Source organism: Typopeltis vanoorti, chromosome 2 (genome assembly GCF_054136105.1).
Source record: "Typopeltis vanoorti isolate ZY-2024b chromosome 2, IOZ_Tvanoo_1.0, whole genome shotgun sequence".
In the NCBI taxonomy this organism is placed as follows: domain Eukaryota; kingdom Metazoa; phylum Arthropoda; class Arachnida; order Uropygi; family Thelyphonidae; genus Typopeltis; species Typopeltis vanoorti.
Window position 1 is genome coordinate 6,767,448 of NC_143550.1, and position 22,783 is coordinate 6,790,230.

General features: G+C 35.2%; 1 protein-coding gene across 4 annotated transcripts in view; it reads left to right on the forward strand.

Annotated features, from left to right (window-relative positions):
* Ent2 (Equilibrative nucleoside transporter 2) overlaps window positions 1–22,783 on the forward strand; it is a 419,356-nt gene that overhangs the window by 201,245 nt on the left and 195,328 nt on the right. For all 4 annotated transcript variants that reach the window (XM_090410153.1, XM_090410162.1, XM_090410178.1 and 1 more), the window contains one exon: window positions 4,883–4,980. In XM_090410153.1, the coding sequence (XP_090266279.1) occupies window positions 4,883–4,980 (98 nt within the window). The remainder of the gene's footprint in view (window positions 1–4,882; window positions 4,981–22,783) is intronic.

Consider the following 22,783-nt stretch of genomic DNA (forward strand, 5'->3'; position numbering starts at 1 on the left):
GAACATAAAAAATAAATATCAAGAAGGTGGCAATATATTCTGGAGGTTGTTGAAGAAGCTCATAATTGGAGGAAAGAGTTCTGTAAAAGGAATTAGAGATGATAAAGGTGATATGAAAACTGGAGAAAAAGATATCCTTGAACTTTAGAGTAATTACTTCGAAAAATTGCTAAATGAAACTAGCAGTGATGAGATCACAGTGATAAAAAAACACTGACCAGGCATGCAATCAGGTATACATATCCATGCTTTAAGTAGAAAAAAACCATCAAAAGTCTGAAATGTGGAAAGGCAGTCGGAGTAGATGATATTAGACCAGAAATGCTCAAGTATGGAGGTATAAAAGTTTACAGTGGCTACGCTGCATAGTTCAGAGGGTCTGGACAGAAGGACAAATTACAGATGATTGAAGTAGAGCTCTCATAGTACCCATATATAAAAAAGGGAAATAAAACTGATTGTGAGAATTACAGAGGTATTTCTCTATCAGTGTTCCTGGTAAGATTTATGCCAGTATACTTGAGAAACGGTTGAGAGGGATTGTGGAAGAGAAGCTTGGTGAGGAACAAGCTGGATTCAGGCCAAATAGAGGCTGACAGAATCAGATCTTCACTTTACGACAAATAGTCAAGAAGTCATGGGATGGGAATATAACAAAGATCTGTATTTAAGTTTTGTCGATTCTGGAAAAGGCATATAACAAGGTGCCAAGAGAGAAGCTATTCAATACGCTACTGATGGATTCTGATTATATAGAGATTGGAGTAATTATTATTTGTTTCAGAATCCAACATGATCTTCCATCACATAGGCTAGACTTGTAAATATTATTTAATGTAATTCACTTGTTTATAATTTAATATTCATATAACTACCTTTAACCTTATTTAATATTTAATTATTTAATCAAAGATATATGTATTAATAATGAAAAGACTGTATTAAATATTATTAAGCTATTTTATTTATTACTATGTTAATATTATAAGAATTTGTATTTGATATTTTAACTGCGCATTAATTGAAATGTAAATATTCTTTATTTATTCCTATTTGTAGAAGTTGAACGTTATGCAATAGCTCAATTTTATTATTTTTTGTTTTGTTGTCATGGAGACGCATGTAAGTAAGCAAGTGCGAGTTTTGGAACACCATGTGAGGAGAAGGTTTATTGAAAAGAGTTTTAGAAAAGAAATCACGAGATTAATTTAGGCAGGAAGAATGCTGAAAATATACAGAGAGAGAGATAGATTAAGAGAGAGAAAATACAGAGAGGACTGGCATTAGGTTGGAATCGGAGCATTTGGCATTCGGGAATCACAGTGCGATAATAGCGAGTCAGCAAGTCACTCAAGCAGCTAATAAAGTGTACTAGTCAAGAAGCGGTTAGCTAATAAATTGTAGAATAACAATTATAGCTACGGAAGACAGCTGAGTGACTACTAAATAGACTAGCGATATTTGAGTTGAGATTCAATTTCAGGGCCGACCTTTCAAGGACATACATAACCTTGAAGCAAAGCACAGAGTTATTAGCGAATAGTAGAGGCTGTAAAATTGAGGTTTACTGTTAGCTGTGCTTAGAAATATATTGCCTAAAGAATTAAATGAATGCAGGAAGAATGAACAACTGTGCATATAAAACCTCAAGTTAAGGAATTATTGTGTGTTGCCTTATTTCATAAGTGATCAGTAGTACTTATGCAACAACGTTTGTTTATGTGTATTGTGACCGATGATTAATTCAGTTATTGCTTAGAAGAATTATTTTAATGAGTGCTGTATACTGTTTAAGTGTTTACAGTTATAAAAAGTGTTTACGAATAAGTAGGTGAAAAAAAAAGATTATTGGCAAGATTATTCCAACCGTTAATATTCCTATACAGAGAAGTGTGAGAGTTTCATCCTAGAATTTCCTTATGCTAACAGTAACTATTGCGGAAATTAGCAAAAGTGTAAATTTATAAGTGTTTGCTTGTGAAGAGGTATTACTGCAATTTTTATTGTATTTAAAACTTAAAGAACTATGAGATATTGATGTGAATGATCATTAAAGAACATTATTAAGTAGTTAAAAGGAACTGTGAGAAGACTGTATTACAGATAACAGCTGCACCATTCATAAAATATTCGAACCAAAGCAGGTAAATTAAGTAAGATAAATATTCTTGGCCAGTATATATATTAACAACATATAAGGGAAAGGTGGTTAAGAGTTGGTTTATCTTCAATTCTTGAACTAATTCAGATATAGAGTGGCACAGTCTATAAATATAAATTTTCTCCATATTTGAATTAGAAATCAACTTACAACTTATCAATTAGTTAAGAACATTGTAATAGTAACCATGTCGGATCCAAAGTATAGATTGAGAAGGAGTAGGATCCAACACTACAGTTATATGGCGTCAATGGAGCATTATATCAAGCAATACTTTGAGTTGTAAGTCAGCAGTTAGAATTGAAGGAAGTACAGGAAGATGGTTTAATGTTAAATCTGGTGTGAGACAAGGATGTACATTATCCTCTCTGTTATTCATTATCTATATGGATCACGTTATGAAGGAAAGTGGTATTAAACATGATATCAGAATTGGAGATGTTAACATCATCTCTTTGCTTTATGCAGACAATGTTATACTGCTAAATAAATCTGCTACAAGTCTGCAAGATTCCCTGGGTAAATTGAATAACTGTTGTAATAGATATGGTAAGAAGGGCAGCAATAAAAATACAAAGAAAATGAAAATAGGCAGAATTGTTAAAAATGTAAAATAGCGTTGTGAATGGAGAACTTGTGTAACAAGTAAAACGTTTCAGCTACTTAGGGATGATTTTTAGTGAAGATGTTAAATTAAATATGGAAATAGACACAGAATCAACAGAGCTGGTATGATAGGAAGTCAATTGAATAAATTCATATGGAATAAGAGAGAAATTCATTGAAACACTAAATTTGCTGTATACAAGACAGTGTTCAAACCAGTTTTAACTTATGGATCTGAGAGCTGGGTCAGAAGTAAAACACTTGACCAAAGACTAGAAACAGCAGATATGAGAGTTCTTAGAAAGATTAGAGGCATGAACAGATTGCATCAATTGCAATATCATATTAAAAATGAGGATATTAGGAAAGAACTTGTCATTGTCAGCATCCAGGAATGTATTAGCAGAGCTAATCTCAGGTGGTATGGTCACTTGAACAGAATGGGAGAGGAAAGATTAGCAAAACAAGCATTCTCTGCCAGGTTGGCAGGAAAATGACACAGAGGAAGACCAAGATATAGGTGGATTGATATGGTACAAAGTGCCTTAGACGATAGAAATATAAGATCTGATAATGTTGGAATCTTGACAAGTGACAGACTGATTTGGAGGAAAATTGTAGATATGAAGTTAGTAATGATGTAAATTTTTCATGTAGTACTGTCATATCCTGTACACCCCTTGAGGATACATGGCAAGAATTTGATGATGATGATGATGAGTGATACAGTGATTGAAATCTGTGTGGACAATAAAAGGTGATATCTTAGTAATTTGGAGTTGTGGTCCTAAAGTATCCTACCCAATTCCATACTTGATTGCATTGGACTGTCACCTATTTGGGTCACTCTTTATGTTATCATTATACCAGTGCTTGAATAGTTGATTAGGCTACATATACATCATTTTTCATTATTATAATATTTTAGCTAGGTATATGAAAGCTTTTACACTGGATTACATTTATTAAAAACAAGGAGAGAGAGAAAGCTGTGTTCATGATTGGATGAAATATATGAGCTTAAAGTTTTAAAAAAAAAACTATTTTACTTATTAAGACCACTGATTTGTAACTTAGTCTGATTTTTGGTAAATGTTATAGTGGTCCTCTCTCCACCTTTTTAAGGGTAGAACCTTTCATTAATCCTATTTTCAACTTTTTATATATATAAAGTCATACCCCGACTTATGCGAATCCCGAGTTATGCGGTTTCTTATATGTACGTATTCCCGTCCCGATTCACCCCCCTCACAACTAGTCGTATCTATCCTGCGCCGGTTGCATTCACCACTGCCACACATGCTCTGAGCATGCACTGACGTGTTTCACGTGGTTTTCATTCATACACGATTTTTATAGTCTTCAAACCTTGCGATTGTTTAATGTTATGTTCTTGATAAAAATTTTATCACATAAAAAATAATAATGTTGTCCAAAGGAAGCAAGTTCGATTCTTCTACAGCTAGCAAGAAAAGAAAAACATTGACTTTGGAAACAAAACTCAACATTATTAAGGATTTTGAAGGTAGAATGAAAATTCATGAGCTAGCAAAGAAGTTCGATCTACAGGAATCCACAGTAAGAACAATCATAAAAGAAAGGTTTACAGATTTTGGAGGACATAGATTTACTGAGGAAAGAATTGTAGCACAAGGTAAGGAATAAAAAAATCATTAACTTGCTATGAAGAAATTTTGCGTGACAAGAAAAAGACATTATGCTGTCAGACGAATCTATTAGATTTTATGAAACCATTGACATCGAAATAACTTTCTTTATTTTATGTACGAAAAACTACAATTATGATTATATTTCTTAAAAAACATAGGTGTTTTTGTAAACCTTTGGTCCCAATTAACTAATATTTTGTATGTTTGTATATATAAATTACATGCCAAAATTATACCCCAAGTTACGCGAATTCGACTTACGCGCCTTTTGTTGGTCCTACCTACCGCATAACTTCTGGGTATGACTATATATATATTAAGAATAGACCCTTTCATTAATCCTATTCACCTTTGTTTTACACACACTCACACAGTAATTTTTATTGTATTCATTTTAAATAATGTTATCACTCATTTCTATGTTATGCATTTTTCTGTGCTTTAGTTCTGGAAGCTTAACTGTTCGCATTGTTGGTAGCATTTTGATTGAAGTAATTATGTTTATACTGACTGTAGTACTGGCCATGTTGGATTCCTCCAGTTGTAAGTATATAGCATTCTACATATTTTGCATTAATTATAAAAAGTCACATTCATTATAAATTATAAAAATTATAAACGAATCACAGTAGTGAAGAAAAAGCTAAGCTATTTTAGTGATGAAGCAGACTCTTTGTAAAGATTAGGCTAAAAAGTTAAATTTAATAGTATTTTAATTGAATGCTACAAATGAAGTATTTTAATTAAGCCATAAAAGTAATAGTTTCAAGAGGAGTAACATAGGAATTTTCCCCGAAATAATACCTATATTTTAATTGAAGGATATTAATTAACATACCTGTGTAAAAGTCTTGAAGGTTTAAAGATGGTGAAAATTTGACAAAAGAATATATTAGAGCTGAGATGGTATGTGAGCACAAGACAGTGACCAATTACAAAAAAGTTCACACTGAAAAGATGAATTACTAAATTTTGAATTTTAAAGAACTGAGAATAAGAATGAAAAAACCTGTTATATATGCTACCTTACCATGTATATAACAGGTTTTTTTTACTGAGACCCATTTTGTCCTTTATTGATGTCTCATCGGTGGAAGTCAGACCCATCTTTTCACTACTTATATATCGGGAATATGACTTCTATAAACCTTGGTATCTCTTCTGGGTCTGTCTCCCAGACTAGTTCTGACCTCAATAAAGGTCAAACCAGTCTGCATAGTGGCCCTTCTCATTATGCATAACATTATATACACCAGAAAGGAGCTGTGCTTTGCATTGTGGGATACTAAACAGTTAATGTGAAGTCATTAGCCTCTATATACAAGTAGCATAATCCTGAAGATACTTCATGTGTAAACTTTGTTTGCTTACACTTGGATAAAGAATTAAACAAGAATATAATTTCATCGCATCCTTAATTTAAGGCGTAACTAAAGTTTATGACATGTAATTTATTACACCACCCAATAATATCACAGTTATAAATTGGATATTTATTTGTCTTTAGCAAATCTATTGGTATTCGTGCCTATTCTTTTCGTTAAATGTGCCATTCATAGCTAAGTGGTTCATATCTGATTAACGTATGTTGAATTTTAAACTTACCAACTGATTATAGAAATTCTCTCAATTATCAGTTCGTTATATATCCTGAAAGCAACAAATCTTATCCCTTCTACATAACTCTGATATTTTACAAAGTACATATAATGATTTGCTGCATGTCTGCCAGATGGCAAACTGGAAGTATGAAACTATGTCGCATCCTGTCCCATTGTTGAGTACACTGTAATATAATTTGTACGCAATGAAGGATAGGATGTCATTGTTGTTTTGTGTTAATGAAATCGTCACTCACAAAGTTAAACTGTTAGGAGAATAGCGAATGTTTTCTGGTATTTCTGTTAACTATGTAGATGGACAGTTTATGTTAAGTCATCCTTCCATTTATTCTTGCATGCAGTCTTGATACAGTGCCTTGTTGCACATGCTTATCATGCAATTATTAATAAATTAGGGAGTCAGCATCACCTTCATTTGAGGATACATCAGTAAAGTAGTTTGTGCAGGCCAGCTAGTTAATTCATATGACTGAAAGTGATGGTAGTTTTTCTGAAGGCTTTTCGGTCAAGTGACAAATAATCCTACTCTTCTGGTGTGTGCAGAGAGTCAGAGTATAGCAGCATGCAGTAGTGCTGAGACAACACTTGGATTGGAGTCTGAAGACTCTAGAACTCCCTGTATGGAGTCATGTGCACAGGATCCTCACCCCAGCTGTATTTCCCTGCTCTTTAAGTTTCCTGTACCAGCTCTGCCATGAAAGATAACCATACGAATGTAACTATATGCATCACTGTGGTTCTAAAAAAAAATCTGCCATAAAAATCACAAAAGCATGAAAAATTCAGCAAAAAAAAAATAACAAAAATATATCCCCCAAAATCCAAAATAATATTAAAATTTCAACTAATCAGAGCACTTCCACATCCATTTCACCAGTTTCCTGAGCAGTACACATATGTTTCTCCACTTAAGAGATCAAAACTTGACCTTTTATTCCTATCTGAGCTCCAATTGACATACCCATGACTACAGTCTTCCTCAACTATTCCTCAACAATTACATCTTTCATGATGTATTCTGCACAAAAGAGAATGAATGCTTTTCTGAAATCAGGCATTTCTTGCCAAAGGCAGTCCAGAGTTGTCATCAGAATTTAACAACCACTAAAGATTATGTAAAAAATATGTATATAATTTTAAAAAGAATAGAAGAATTTTTAAGAAGGGTAGATCATGCCTCAGTAACTTGCTCAAGTTTTATAACAAGGTGACGGCTGAACTGGATAAGGGTAATGGGTTAACAGTGATACTGCTGGACCTGGTAAAGGTGTTTGAAAGGATACCACATGGAATTCTAATCCGTAAACTACAACATATGGGAATGGATATAGGGTTGGTGAGATGGATGGGTGGGTGGTTGATGGAGTGATATCAAAGAGTAGTTTATTCAGGAGTAGAGTCCAAAAGACGGCCTGTGACTAGTGGTGTGCTACAGGGTTCTGTTCTTGGACCACTGCTGTTTAATTTGTTCATTAACGATATAGGGAAGGATCTAAGAGGAACAGTTCGTTTGTTCGCTGATGATGCAAAGTTGGGTAGGGCAATAGTGAATGCAAAAGATGTCAAAATCTTGCAGGAAGACTTGGATAGATTGGAGTTCTGGGCTAAGGAGAATGGATGTCAATTTAATGTGACACAAAATGTAAGGTTATGCATTTTGGGGTGAAAAGATTAGCAGCAGTATACCACATTGGTGGAACTGTACTCCAGGAGATTGATGAGGCCAGGGACTTGGGAGTATTGGTGGATAGGGAGATGAAGTTTACAAGCAAGTTATTGTACCTCTGTACCAAGCCATGATAAGACCTCATCTCGATTTGGTCACCTAGGTTCCTTCTTGATGGGGAGGAGGTGGAGAGGATTTAGAGGCGAGTGACTAAGATGATAGCGGGTCTATGGAATGAACCATATGAGAACAGGTTGAAGATTTGTGGGTTGCAGAAATTAGTTGATAGGCGGAAAAGGGAAGATATGATTGAGACATTCAAATTGCTAAAGGGTTTCTATAGGATTAATTCAGAGGATATTTTTAAGATCAGGACTGGTGGTGGGAGAACTAGGGGACAGCTATGGAAGCTGGGCAAGAGTGTGGTTAGCAGGGGTGTTAGAGCTGGGTTTTTTACTTTTAGAGTGGTAAATGAGTGGAATAAGCTGCCAGAGTCTGTTGTGGGTGCTATGTCACATAAAAGCGGTTATTCCTTCTTTCGATGTTATTTGAAATTATTAGAGCTGTTGTTATTGTTACATCATCTCTTACTCTATTATTATTAATCCCTATATCAGTTCCAGAATTTTATAATTCTGTTACTCATTCACCAAAGTGCTGCCTTAGAGGAAATTAGCCAAAGCCAATCCCAAAGAGTTCTTTGCTATGTGGTAAATAAACAGAATGATGACTATTGAAGGATAATTTTAATGAATGCTGGTTACAGAAGCTGAAGAAGTGATTACAAACTTTGAAGGTCAGTTTGTAAGGGGGGGGGGGCATTCTCCAGATGGAGACTGATATGTGAATAGAAGTAGTTAAACGGGGATGTTTAGAATTTTTTGAAATCTCTATGTAAATATGGTAGCAGGATTGGAACTGGAATTAGATGTATCAACCTCATAGTTAGAGAAAGCATAAAAGAAAATTACAGTGCATCCTACCAAGCTATTTAATTTATATCAGAATTGGCAAAGGGAGTAGAAGAAAGGCAAGATAGTTCTGTTACATAAAGGAAGCTTCAAAACAGAGTTTTAGAAAAGTATACACCATTCAATATCTCATGGGTTATGGTATTGAAAACGTTCAGGAATGGATGGATAGGAATATAGTACTATAATTGGTATAGTATGACTTTGTGAAGAATAGGTCTTAGTAATTCACTTATATTCTAATTAAGTCATGTGCACAAGTCCCTCACCTCAGCTGCATTCTCCTGCTCTTTTGCTGTGTTACACATGTGATTCTATAGTTGTATCCTCGTTTAATGACATTTACACAGGTCGTTTAATAACTAATTTGATGACTCCATCATCAAGTACAAATTTTATTAAATCACTATACCATATTACATTTTTCTTACATTTTAATTGACTTATCATTTAATAATAATAATTATAACATGCTAATTTACAAATTTCTGCACTTCCATGCTTCTCTTCCCTGTTATTGTTCTCTTCATTTTTCTATAAATGTGTCTCTGCTTTCTCTAATTTCCTGGTTGATTTTCTAGTAATTCCTTTTAGTCTGGAAATTTCATGTTACATTTTCTTCATTTATGTCATTAATATAAAAGTTCTCATTCCTGGACTCCGTTACTGTTATCCTTATCTTTCGATGTTGCTATATTCTTCTCCCAGGTTTTCATTGCCATTTATAAAAACTATCTTAATTTAACAATCTCTTAAAATATAGTAGCAGATGTACTAAAGGCAGTAAAATTAATAAAAACTTTAGTAGTATTGTGAAAATATGCTAAAGGAAAAAAAAAAAAGACTCCTTACAGATCATCAGATTACTCACATCCACCACTCCAAAATGTACACAAAAAATAATCCAGCTAAATCCAGAAAAATATGACTACAGATATGTTCAAGTTACTTTTAGCTTCATTATACTGACATTTTTTTAATTTGAAATAAGATTTCAGATCTATGAGCTGCTCCCAAAATATAAACTGAAATAGGTATTAATATTCAAAGAAATAGAGTTACATAAATTTAGGTTTAGCCCTAAATAATTTTCAGTGTTATTTTGACAACACATATGATTTCTTTTCTCCAGTCTTTCTTTGATTAAACATATCCTATATGTTATATATATATATAGAACGAGAGAGAGAGAAAGGTGGGAGAGGACAAAGACAGCTTCAGATTACACACATTTGCCACTCCAAAATGTACATCAAAAATAGTCCAGCTAAACCCAGGGAAATAGGACTCTAAAGATATATTCAAATTACTTTTAGATTATACTGACACATACACACACATGATTTGGGGTAGTTCTCATATGAGTTTACCAAAAAATTATTGACAGAAGAGAGCAATTAGGTTGATTTAAATACTCCGAGCTCTGATCAGAATTTGTTGATATTTTATAATTGTTACTTAATAATTTTACCCATTATTATTATTATTAAGAGAGACTTCCAGGGAGTCATGAACTCATAGAGGGAGGCATCATACTACATACACCAGCTATCATTAGTTGTTCTTGAATTTATTCACACTATTTGCACACACAGCATCCACTGACAATCTATTCCAGTCACACACCACTTTGTGAGAGAAAAATCTAGATCTTATCCCCTTCTTGGCTGCATTAATTCTCAGCTTCCAAGGATGCCTTCTTATCATTTCACCAACCCTGTATAAAATGAAAAATTCCATCAATTGAAATCCTATATAACCCTTTCAGAAGTTTGTTTCAATCATATCATCTCCTCTTTCTGCTGTTTGCTAGTGTCTGCAGTCTAATTCTCAATCTCTCTTCATAATCAGTATTCAACAATCCTCATATCATTTTTAACACCCTCCTTTGCATTCTCTCCACTGTATCAGAATCAGAGCTGAAAACAGGAGACCAGACCTGTGCACAGTAGTCCAAGTGAGGTCTTGTCAAGACCTCCTAAAGAGGCAAAATGGCAACCTTATCTTTACATGTAAAAGTTTCTTTCAGGATTGCAATTATCTATTGAGTTGTATTTGAAATCTTTTCTACATGGCCCCTGAACTTCAACTTCCCATTCTATAACACTCCAAGAACATCAGTCTGATCAGTTTCTTCCAGCATAATCCCACCAATGTAATATGATATTGGTATCTAATCACACCGAAGTGCATGACCTTACATTTATTAACATTGAACTGATATCCATTTTCCCATGCCCATAATTCCAGACTATTCAAATCATTCTGCAAGTACTGCATATCAGCTCCATTCAATTACCCTACCTGTCTTTGCATCATCAGCAAATAGCTGTATGTCGCATGTCAAATCCTTCCCAATGTCATTAATGTACAGATTCAATAACAGTGGACTAAGGACTGATCCTTGTGGTACACTACTGGTTAGCTTAAATCTTGCAGACTCACATCCCCCACATACCACTTTTTGACATCTGTCCATAGCCATCCTCTTATTCATGCTGTATTCTATTCTATCAGAAGCCTTAGCAAAATCCAAAAGTATCATGGTGTATCCATTTCCCTCGTCTAGCTTAATGGTAACATTATTATAGAATGTGAGCAAGTTGCTAAAATATGACCTTGCCTTAGTAAACCCATGCTGTTCATTGCAAAGTAGCTATTCTCTGTCAACCCATTTCTGAATGCAAGACGTAACCAACTTTTACAAAATCTTCACCACCACCACTCTTGTGATACTGATTGGTGGATAGTTAAATACATCAGTCTTTGCACCACCTTTGTGCAATAGGATTACCATGCATTCTTTCCACTCCTGTGGAATCTTCTCTGTTCTGAGACTCAAATTATATAGCTCGGTGAAAGAAATAGCCAGTTCATCCAAACACTCTTTTAGCATCTGTGTTGATATCCCATCATTCCATGTTACAGAATTCCTATTCACTTTGTGCAGCAACTCTAGTTCTGTCTCCTCTTTGTATACATCTGAGCTTTTTCATCCAGTGAACAGGTAGCAATGAGCTGAATGTTGCATACACCAAGTTGATAGTTTTTAGCAAAATTGGCACTCATTAGTTGAACAACCTCTTCTGTATCTGTCACCCTCACACCATTTGCATTTTCCCATGCCCACATGGGAAAGTTAATTCACATCAATAGAATTCTTTAGGGGTTATCTTTAGCTTTCAGAACCAGTATCTTTTCATACTCAGACTTTGCTTTCTATACAACAGTTGTGACTCTTCTGGCCTGCTGCTTATAATTTTCATAACAGACATAATCCTCATCCACACAGTATTCCTTCCACATCATCCTTTTCTTATATTCTTTATTGCTTGATAAGATTACACATCAATTTTACTGCTACCTTATTTATTCTTCAAACTCTTGGGGCACATTCTGATATTGTGCCATTTAAGTTTTTTTTTTTAAATGATTCCCATGCACTGTTGATATTCTTCCCATCAATCAACCGATTCCATTCCACTGAACTTAGTATACTGGAAATTTATTTTGCGCTTGGTTAGACTATAATAAATTTAGTTTAATCCTTTATCCAAGTGTAAGCAAACAAAGTTTACACCTGAAATTATCTTCAGGACTGAGGTAAGGTGGTACATCCCTTGGCAACTTGCAGCAAAGGTGGGCCAAGCTCTCATCACTCCTTGTTTCAGTATCTCCCATAATGCAAAGCACATCTCCTTGCAGACATGTATACTGCTATGCATTAAGGGAAGGGCCAATACCCAGACCGGTTTCGACTTTTATTGAGGTCTCGTCAGTGGGAGGCAGACCCAGAGTGGTGATGCAATGGAGAGGTCATATTTACCTATATGAGTTGCCAACCGGTGTACCACCTTATTATTAAATTACTCTGGATTTAGAGAAAGATGTTGGAAGTTTATTTTACACTTGGTTAGACTATAATAAATTTAGTTTAATCCTTTATCCAAGTGTAAGCAAACAAAGTTTGCGCCTGAAATTATCTTCAGGACTGAGGTAAGGTGGTACATCCCTTGGCAACTTGCAGCAAAGGTTGATCGAGCTCTCATCACTCCTTGTCTCAGTATCTCCCATAATGCAAAGCACATGGTGATACTAACGTAGTTAGTATCACCACTCTGGGTCTGCCTCCCACTGATGAGACCTCAATAAAGGTTGAAACCAGTCTGGGTAGTGGCCCTTCCTTTAATGCATTGCAGTATACATGTTTGCAAAGACAAGGAGTGATGAGAGCTTCCTCCACCTTTGCTGTGAGTTGCCAAGGGATGCACCACCTTACCTCAGTCCTGAAGATAATTTCAGGCACAAACTTTGTTTGCTTACACTTGGATAAAGGATTAAACTAAATTTATTATCGTCTAATCAAGTGCAAAATAAACTTCCAATATCTTTCTCTAAATCCAGAGTAATTTAATAATGAGGTGGTACACCAGTTGGCAATTCGTATAGGTAAATATGACCTCTCCATTGCTTCTGCCTTAGTATCATCACGACTGTAGGTTTGCCTCCCACTGACGAGACCTCAATAAAGGTCAAAACCGGTCTGGGTAGTGGCCCTTCCCTTAATGCATAACAGTATACATGTCCACAAGGAGATGTGCTTTGCATTATGGGAGATACTGAGACAAGGAATGATGAGCGCTTGGTCCACCTTTGCTGCGAGTTGTCAAGGGATGTACCACCTTACCTCAGTCCTGAAGATAATTTCAGGCGCAAACTTTGTTTGCTGACACTTGGATAAAGGATTAAACTAAATTTATTATAAACTTAGTATACTCCTTAGTTGGTCATAATTTCCTATTTGTATTTCAGCACGTAACGTTTTCTGAACGGAACATTCATAAACTTAGCCACTTCCCAAGTACCACATGATCGCTGTCACCAACTGGATGCAAAATAGTTAATCTTTAACTGAAATATCCTCTGACACTCTAATCAAATCTTACACTCTTTGACTTCGAGTTCTGTCTGTCACATGCTGCTTGAGGAAGTTGTCTCACAACAGCTCATTAAATTCATTTTCATTCTTCTCATGAGATTTTACTGCTACCCAATCAATGTTTGGATAATTAAAGTCCCCCATTATGATTATTCTATTTGTGCTCATCGTCTTTATTTGGTGATGCAATTCTTCATCACTAGCAACTGATCCATCAGGTCTGTAACAATACTCAACTATGTATTTGATCTTGTTAGATTCTTCCTCACACCAGATGGCTTCAGACTCACTGCCACATAAAAAACTGTTACTGGTATTGCAGTCATAGGTCTCGACTCTAACTTGATTAAAAATAATCTGATATCATTAGAAGCATGCTCCCTCCTCTCCTATCTTGTCTGTCCTTCCTAAAAATACTGTATCATTTACTCTCGATACTAGTTTGTTTGTCTGATTCTGATAGCCAGGTCTTATTAATGCCCTCAATAAGAGTTTCCAATATATTGACCAAAGCTACAAACTTTACTGCTTTTATTCTGATACTCCTAACATTCATGGACAGACATAATAAGCTACCTGCATGTTCTTTTGTATACTCTTGTTTGTAGTGTGCATGACACAGTTGAACCACTTGTAGATTTCTCTTCTTCTCTAGTGTTTTATATATATGCAGACATCTTTGCACACATTTGATGAGTCCATACTGGATGAACACAAAATCGAAATCATTCTCTCCTCACGATTATTTCAATGATAATATCCATTCCCATCATTAACACAATTATATTGTCACTCTTATACAGAGATTCTCACCATTCCTCCCATTATAATATAGTTTCCCTGACTCTGTGTTAGGTCTCATACCAATTATTGATTTTTTAAGACTCCTGATACCAAATGTATCCAAGTGTAGGCTGTTCCTCTTATACAAATCCAATTCATTTTTTTCCTCAAACTCACTTCACACATCCAAAAACTCACATCCATTCCTTCTACAGAGCCTGTGCATCAAATCATTTACCATCACAGCCCTTCTTCTTAATTCGTTTTTATCATATAAACAACCATTTCATATTCTCTCAGTCATACTGAACTAATTGCTGGTTAAGTCATAAGTATCAGCTACAATTGCAATCGCGTTTACTTTTCTGTTTTTGAATTGCATGTGCCATTTTTTTAATTTTGCTCCAGAAAAACTTGAAGTTATAATCCACTCATCAACAGCATGTTTTATGATAACGTTACCACACCAAATAATATCTTTCTTTTTACAATCAACGTTACCTGAATTTCATTACGTTACTTAATTCTGTGCTTTCTTGTTTCTTATTTTGCTGCTTCATTTTCTTATTCTCCTCATATTCGTGCAAATGCCTCTTGACTTTCTGTAATTCCCATGTTGTCTCTCTAATAATTTGCTTTAACTTCTCTAATTTGGAAGTTAATTCATTTTCAATATCTTCAATATCCTCCTTAGCTGGACAAGCCTTCTTGCTCTCGACTTCACTGCTTTTCTTAGTGTTACATTTCTTGTGTGTTTTTGGCACCATTTTAAATTATATTTAATATGTAATATCTTAACAAAAATATATTATAAAACACTAAATACACTAAAAACATGAAAATGTACACTAATATACTATAAAACTAATTTTCTGTGGGAGAAACACAATAAAACAGATAAAAATTTCCAATCCATCCTTGCCATCCAAATGGATTCCATAGAAGGTGAAGATAATTTTAAAAAAATGTATAAAAATAAATGATTGGCTTTATAATGTGGCTATTCCAGATAGACTTCCTTCCATTTGTCACAATGCCCATGCTTTCCTGAACCTTCTTTCTTTTCTCCCCCTGTGAGTACAATACCATGTTCAGCTTCTAAAAAAAAACAAAAAAGTTTTGTCAGTCTCACACATATTAAGTATGCTTTAAGCTCACTCCTGTCCAAGAACATTCTACTGCAGTGAAATAACTGAACCCAGCAACATAAACGGGAAGTTTGTACTCAAAAGTAAGCATAAGATGCCAGTAAAGGTTCCAGTAATTGGGAGAATGCTGATTACCGTAAACCACATCATGGAATCTTTACGTTTAAGTCAAAGCATCTTTAGTCATTCATAACTTACTCTACCACTAAAACATTAAATTGTAAAAGGATATTTATTGACTAGCTTATATTTCACTGGATTTCAAATCGGCATCATCGGGGCTCAACAGTATGTTAGAGTTTATGCGACAGTGAGTGAAACAGTTCAAATTATAATGGATAAAAGATCTAAAGTCCTAATTTGGCATCCTATAATGCTGTATAAAAGAAGATATTGCAGTTGTGTAGAAGATGATCCTAAGATAGATCAACTTCATGGACTGGAAGACCATGCTTTGAACACTTCTTTTCATAAGATTAGATGGAAGAAAACCATGGTAATGAAGTATTTTCCTAACCTTAATAAGTATGTCTGCATTAGTCCCAAATTTTTTGTAGACTAATGCAGCCATACTTATTAAGGTTAGGAAAATACTTCATAGGCCATGGTTTTCTTCCATCTAATCCTATGAAAAGAAGTGTTCAAAGCATGGTCTTCCAGTCCTAACTTGTCATAATAATGATTGTAGTGAATGTGTTTTCTTATGTTCTCCAAGGCAGATGTTAATGGATTTTCCTGTCTTTCTATAGTAGGCCAAGTCACAGGACACTTCATACATTCCAGGATGTGTGGATCAGGGTTAGTTTGACATATGGTTTGAAGGTGGTGTGAAGGTTATATATTCTTAATGCTTTGGATATTTTTGGTGTTGAATTACTGTTAAAATACGTTATAATGCCCAACACTTATGCTTGTCAGCATCTTAAGTCAAATGTGAGTGTGAGTCTGCAAGATTTAAGGTAACCATTGGTGTACCACAAAGATGATCAGTGCTTGGTCCACTGTTAGTCAGTCTATACATTAATGATATTGGGAAGGATTTGGCAAGCGACATACATCTATTTGCTGATGATGATGCAAAGATAGGTAGGGTAATCAGGAATGCTGCTGATATGCAGTACTTGCAGAATGATTTGAATAGGCTGGAATTGTGGGCATGGGAAAATGGATGTCAGTTCAATGTCAGTAAATGTAAAGTCATGCACTTCGGCGTGATTAGATATCCAGTGTCATATTATATTGGTGGGATTATGCTTGAAGAAACTGATGAGGCTAGGGATCTTGGAGTGTTAGTAGATAGGAAGTTGAAGTTCAGGGGTTATGTAGCAAAGATTACAAATACAACTCAAAAGATAATTGCAATGTTGAAACGAACGTTCACATGTTATTATTATTCATGACACCTCCAAGGAGTCCGAAGATTCATCGCAGGAGGACACCTACTATATAACTGTCTCCAGTTGTATAGTAGGTGTCCACTATACCGAAGTGTGGTGGATACTACAAAGTTTAGTGTAGTGGAGACACTACACCGAACCTCTACATGTAAAGATAAGGATGTTATTTTGCCTCTTTACAAGGCCTTGATAAGACTTGACTTGCACTATTGTGCTCAGGTCTGGTTTCCTGGTTTTCATTGTGATTCTGATATATTGGAGAGAGAGAGAGAGAGAGTACAAAGGAGAGTGTTAAAAATGATATCAGGATTATGGAATACCGATTATGAAGACAGATTGAGAATTTGTAGACTGCAGACACTAGCAAACAGGAGAAAGAGGGATGATATGATTGAGACTTACAAACTTCTGAAAGGTTATACAGGATTTCAGTTGATGAAATTTTTCAATTTATGGATGGTTGGGAAAGGATAAGAGGGCATCTTTGGAAGCTGAGAATGAATGCTGCTAAGAACGGCTGAGGGCCTAGATTTTTCTCTCATAGGGTGGTGCATGATTGGAATAAATTGCCATTGGATGTTGTGAGTGCAAGCAATGTGAATGAATTCAAGGATAAGTATGATATCTGGTGTGTGTAATATGTGGCCTCGCTTGATGAGTCCCTGACTCTCTGGAGGTCTCTCTTAATAATAAATGACTAAAATATCCAAGCATTGTTGATAGCATGTTGGGTATGCTTGGAGTCTGGACACTCCCTGTGTGAGAGTTGTATCCACAAGTCCTTCACTTATGCTGCATGCTAACCTCTATAAATTTTAAAAATATTCCAACATGAAAGATGGCATAATGAAGTGTTTATGCCTACCAGAATTCCAGAGTAATCCTCATCGTTTTCCCAGTACCTTGTAGCTTATCTTAACCAGTTCTCCTTCCAAATATATGGCCAGCCTTGCTGGCCGAGTGGTTAGCGTATCCGCTCCCCAGCCAAAAGGCTGCGGGTTCGAATCCCACCGTGGGCATGGATGTTTGTGATTGTCTGTGGAAATTCTAGTAGTGGTGGTCAGTGATAGCTGCCATTGGTTACTTGCGGTCAGTTGGTGGATTGTGAGTGGTGGAGACAGAGTTGGTAGATGCCCTCCTTCGATGAGTCTTTTGACTCCTGGGAGATGACAAATAATAATAATAATAATATACTGCTTAAGTTAGCTAGTTTAGCAATGACCATAATCTTGTCTTTTTCTTTTTCTACTGGTCATCACTCTCCCAGTCAGTGGGATAACTTTCGGGATTTCTTTGCCTCTTTTCCATGGTCTGGTTATTGCTTCTTTTCTCCGATTGTAATTGCTCTGATCTAACAACTGAAATTATTCTTATTGGGATGAATGCCTTTATTCCCCATTCCACTCAAAATCATCAATTCTTATCTGAACCTTCTTTCTTTTATAAATAAAGGAAAGAAAGAGTTTTTTCCCCTCTCTTTGTTATCTGTATATTAGTATACTGATGTATGATATGTATAAAAATTTATTTTATTTTGTCAATTTATATTTTTGTATATATTTTATTTATTATTTTTTTTCCATCAGAGGTCAAGCTAGGGTAAATGATTAACAAAGCATTTAGATTTGTCTTACTTTTGTGTAGTGTCATGTAGATTATGTTCTGTGCATATGTATGTTTTCCTGATGATAGCCTCGATAGAGATCAAAACATCAAGTATTATTTTCTTAACCACCTTACGGCCTTATGGATCAAATACACATCCTCATACGCTTCGTATCCATCATATATTTCAATGTAATATCAATGGTATTACAATTTTAATATGCACTTTGCATCCATGATAACCTTGACGTCTATAGACATCTTGGCTGGTAGCGTGGTTAATTGTAAATAAAGCATTTGCTTAAACATGTGTGTTTGTCTCCGTAAATTTTTCACTATGAACTTATCTGAACTTTGGTTTTCCAACAAATGTGCAGAGCATCCAAGCTAAAATGCAGAATATGATCATTGACTTAAGTTAAACTCTACAGGCTGTAATAACTACAAAAATTTCATCTGTAAATGTAAAGCATACTTTATAATTGTCCAAATGCATTAAGCTAACATACTATTCCAGTGGTAGTTGAGTTTCTAGTCTCTTGCCAAGGCCGTTTGGCAAAACTTCTTCCTTACCGTGTTTCCATCTCTCTCTCCCTCTCTCATCTTGATGGAATGAACAATGGCAGTATGTCTTAATGATAATAAAGATCTCTTGGCATCAGTCTCACCTTTCAATTTTTGTTCAGACAGCCAAGGCAAATCTCCCCTACAGTTCTACAAATCACCCTCATTATGTCTCCTTCTGTGATCTTTTATCAGGATATAAGGAAACTACTCAAAAGCCTTAATATGTCCTCTGGCCAAGATAATATCCCTCCTCCAGTTGTACTAAGAGCTTGTGTCCAGAAGTAATACTGATTCTGTATTGCCATTACAAACTGTCCTAAGTAATACCGATTCTGTATTGCCATTAAAAACACTGTCCTACTTACCTTACTTCCAACAGCCTGTTCCTAAAAAGGAAAATATGAGTCAGCCACCAAATTGTTGGTGGCTGACTCATATTTTTACTTTACTCTGACCTCATTACTTTCAAAAGTGATGGAGAAGGTCATAAATATGAGCTTCTTTATTACCTAGATATCTTTTGTTAAATTAATGATCAACAAAATGAATTCTGCTATTCTTGTTTTACAGATAGCTGATTTTCTAACTAGTCTTATCCACCTACTGAGCACAGTCCATGGAAAAATGAAGAATCTTGTGGTAGCGTGGCTAATTAAATAAAATGAGAGGACCTATCTGTCATAAAATGCAATGAATAACCAGAGAAGTCCTCTCATTTTATTTTTCTGTCACAGACAAAGTCCTAGGCTCTGTGCATTTACCTATATTTTTTCTCTTATACATCAGTAATCTTCTCTCACTAACATTCAATCCTTTTTATGTCTGTGTTAACAAATACACTCCATTCCTTTTTGTCATTCGCTAAACCTTATATAGATGACAAAAGCTTCAAGATCTATGGTCAGTGTCTTAAATTAGCACCAATCTTGTAGTCATTCTTAAAGTGGGATGAAGATAATTCAGTAAATTTTAATGGTATAAAAAACACAATCTTGCTTTATTTCCCAGAAGAAAGAATATTCCCCACTCTTACTCACTTTTGATAATGTTCTGCTCACCAACCAAGAACAGTATTCTCTTTTTTGGCTGAGTTTTGCATCTAGCCTATCCTGCTTAAACACGTCAAATCCATTACAACTTCATTCCTCCAAAAAGCTTGGTATTCTTTTTGTTCTAAATGTTACTTCTGCTCAACTCTTGACATTTTATAAATCTTAAATCTGTCCAACCTTGGAATATTATTCTCACATCTGGGAGTGGTGTATGAAAATCTTCTTCAGAATGCTAGATTGAATCCAGATGAGAGCTATTCACTTAATAGATGACTGTTTTCTCACTGACTCCCACTTTTTTTTCTTTTTTTTTTATTTGACCCACACACAAAAGGGCACAAGACCTCTAGCAGATTAGTGCCATGTGTGGGCAAGATGATCATAAAGAAGGAATCTGTTCACATTTTGTTTGAATAGCTGAAGATTGTATTATTTGGGGAAGATAGAGCAGAAAGGCTGTTCCAAAGAACAGAAGTAAATTGAATGAAAGACGAGGCAGTGAAGTTGGTTCATTGAGTTTCAAAATGGACTGTAAAATGGTGTTGGTTAGCAGTGGCTCTTGCTTTAATGATTTTTGGAGGAAAGTGGAGGTATAATAGTGACCAATTCAGTAGAGAATTGGTCCATGAAAGTATCTGTAGAATAGGCACAAGACAGAAATTTAATGTCTGTGAGAGAGAAAGGAATGATTAATTAACTGGATGGTCCTCCTCTGGATAGAATCAAATATGGAAGCAATATTACATGGTTGGGTGAATTTGTATGGAGTTAGCAGCTGCAAAAGTATGAAATACTGTCTTGTGCAAAGGCACAAGTTTTTTGGTGGCTGCAGAAGCTATAGTTAAATTGTGTTTGTGCCAGGAAAAGTCAGTCCAAGAAGGATAATCTGGTCATGTTTGGATATCTGGGTATTATTGAAGGTGAGGGAGGAGATATGCCTGCTCTTTCTTGCAAGAGATCAGACAGGACTGAGTTTTGGTAGCATTAAAGTCTGCTAAGTTTTCCTTGCCCCTATTAGGATATAGCTAGGAGATCAGAGTTCAGATAATTGCTTGGTAGATCTTGAGGATTCTAATACTTGTGCATTACACAGTTTGTTAAATGAAAATGATTAATGGAGTGTATCATCATTGGTAAAGCTATGGTTATGATTAGAAGTCTATGAGAGCAGGTCATTTATATACATGAGGAAGTGAATGCTTGAAAGAACAGAACGTTGGGGTATTCTTTTAAAAGCATATACTCCTGCATTGGTGGGTAAATCTGAGAAGAGGAAACTGTCCACTATGACACATAGTGAGCGACCAGTGAGAAAATTGACAATCCAGTTGTAGAGTGGAGAAGGCAGACCATAGGATGGCAGTTTGCTAAGTAGGCTCCATGCCAAACCTGATCAAATGCGTTTGAAATGTTCAGGGCAACCATGTGAGTTTCTCTGAATTTTTCCATGCCTTGAGTCCAGAGATGGGTGATGAAAGCTAGAAAATTCTCTGTAGATCACAAGAGGTGGAATCCATACTGCTGGTCACTAATTAGTTGGTATGTCTCTTGATAGTTCAAGAGTTGGTTGTTGTTGATGACCTTCTCCATAATTTTTGAGAGAACAGAAATGAGAGCATTTGGATAGTAGTTCATTGGTAGACATTTATCACCATTCTTTGGGATGGGTTAGATGTGGACCTTTTTCCATGTTGTAAGGTAGATGCTAACTTGCTTTGTTATAGGTGATTACCTGTAGTTTTTGTGGTTCATCCACTGAAGTGGCCACTCCCATTCCTCAACTTCTCTATAAACACAAGAAGCTGCTGGTCAACATCCATACCATTCTGCTCCAAATTCTTTGAACCAACTTCACATTCATTTCATATACCTCTGGAGAGGGAGTGGAGGATTTAGGTTGAAAGCATGTACTCGCACATAAATGCTTATTATATTTGCACAGATTCATCCAGTCTATGGATGAGTGTGTGTGTGTGTGAGAGAGAGAGAGGAAAGTTTGAAATGACAGATATATCGATGATAACATATATATCATTATGTTCCTTTATTATATTTCTTTGGGTTTTCTTTTAGATGGATATAAGTGATTTGAGGTTGGATATCCTGAGATGGTCCTGTAGTCTTAACATGATCTATCCAACCTAATTCCAATGCATTATAGGTGGTATAATTGCTGACTGATATACCATTATACAGTGTTGTATTGAAAAACCTGTACCATTCCTACTTTTTCATTATTTTGCTTTTTAAAAATGATTCCTAGCATGTTGTTATAATACTAATATACTTTTTTCTCTTAGGTGAGGAAAAAAAAAAAAATTGCGTGAAACTATTTTCAGTGAATTCAAGTTGGGGCTTATAAATTTCACACTAAATAAATAAATAAATAAAATGAAATAAATCAGGATTTATTAACATTTCAACTTAATATATATTCTGTACTTAAAATATCATATGTAATTGTGTGGTTATTCTGCTTACTCATAAATGCTCATTGTCCTGTGATTTAGTTCATGCTTTCTGGAAAATTATTTCGCTGCACAGAGATGTTGGCATGCATTGTACTAAAAAGTATATACTTTTTTATTTGTACTTT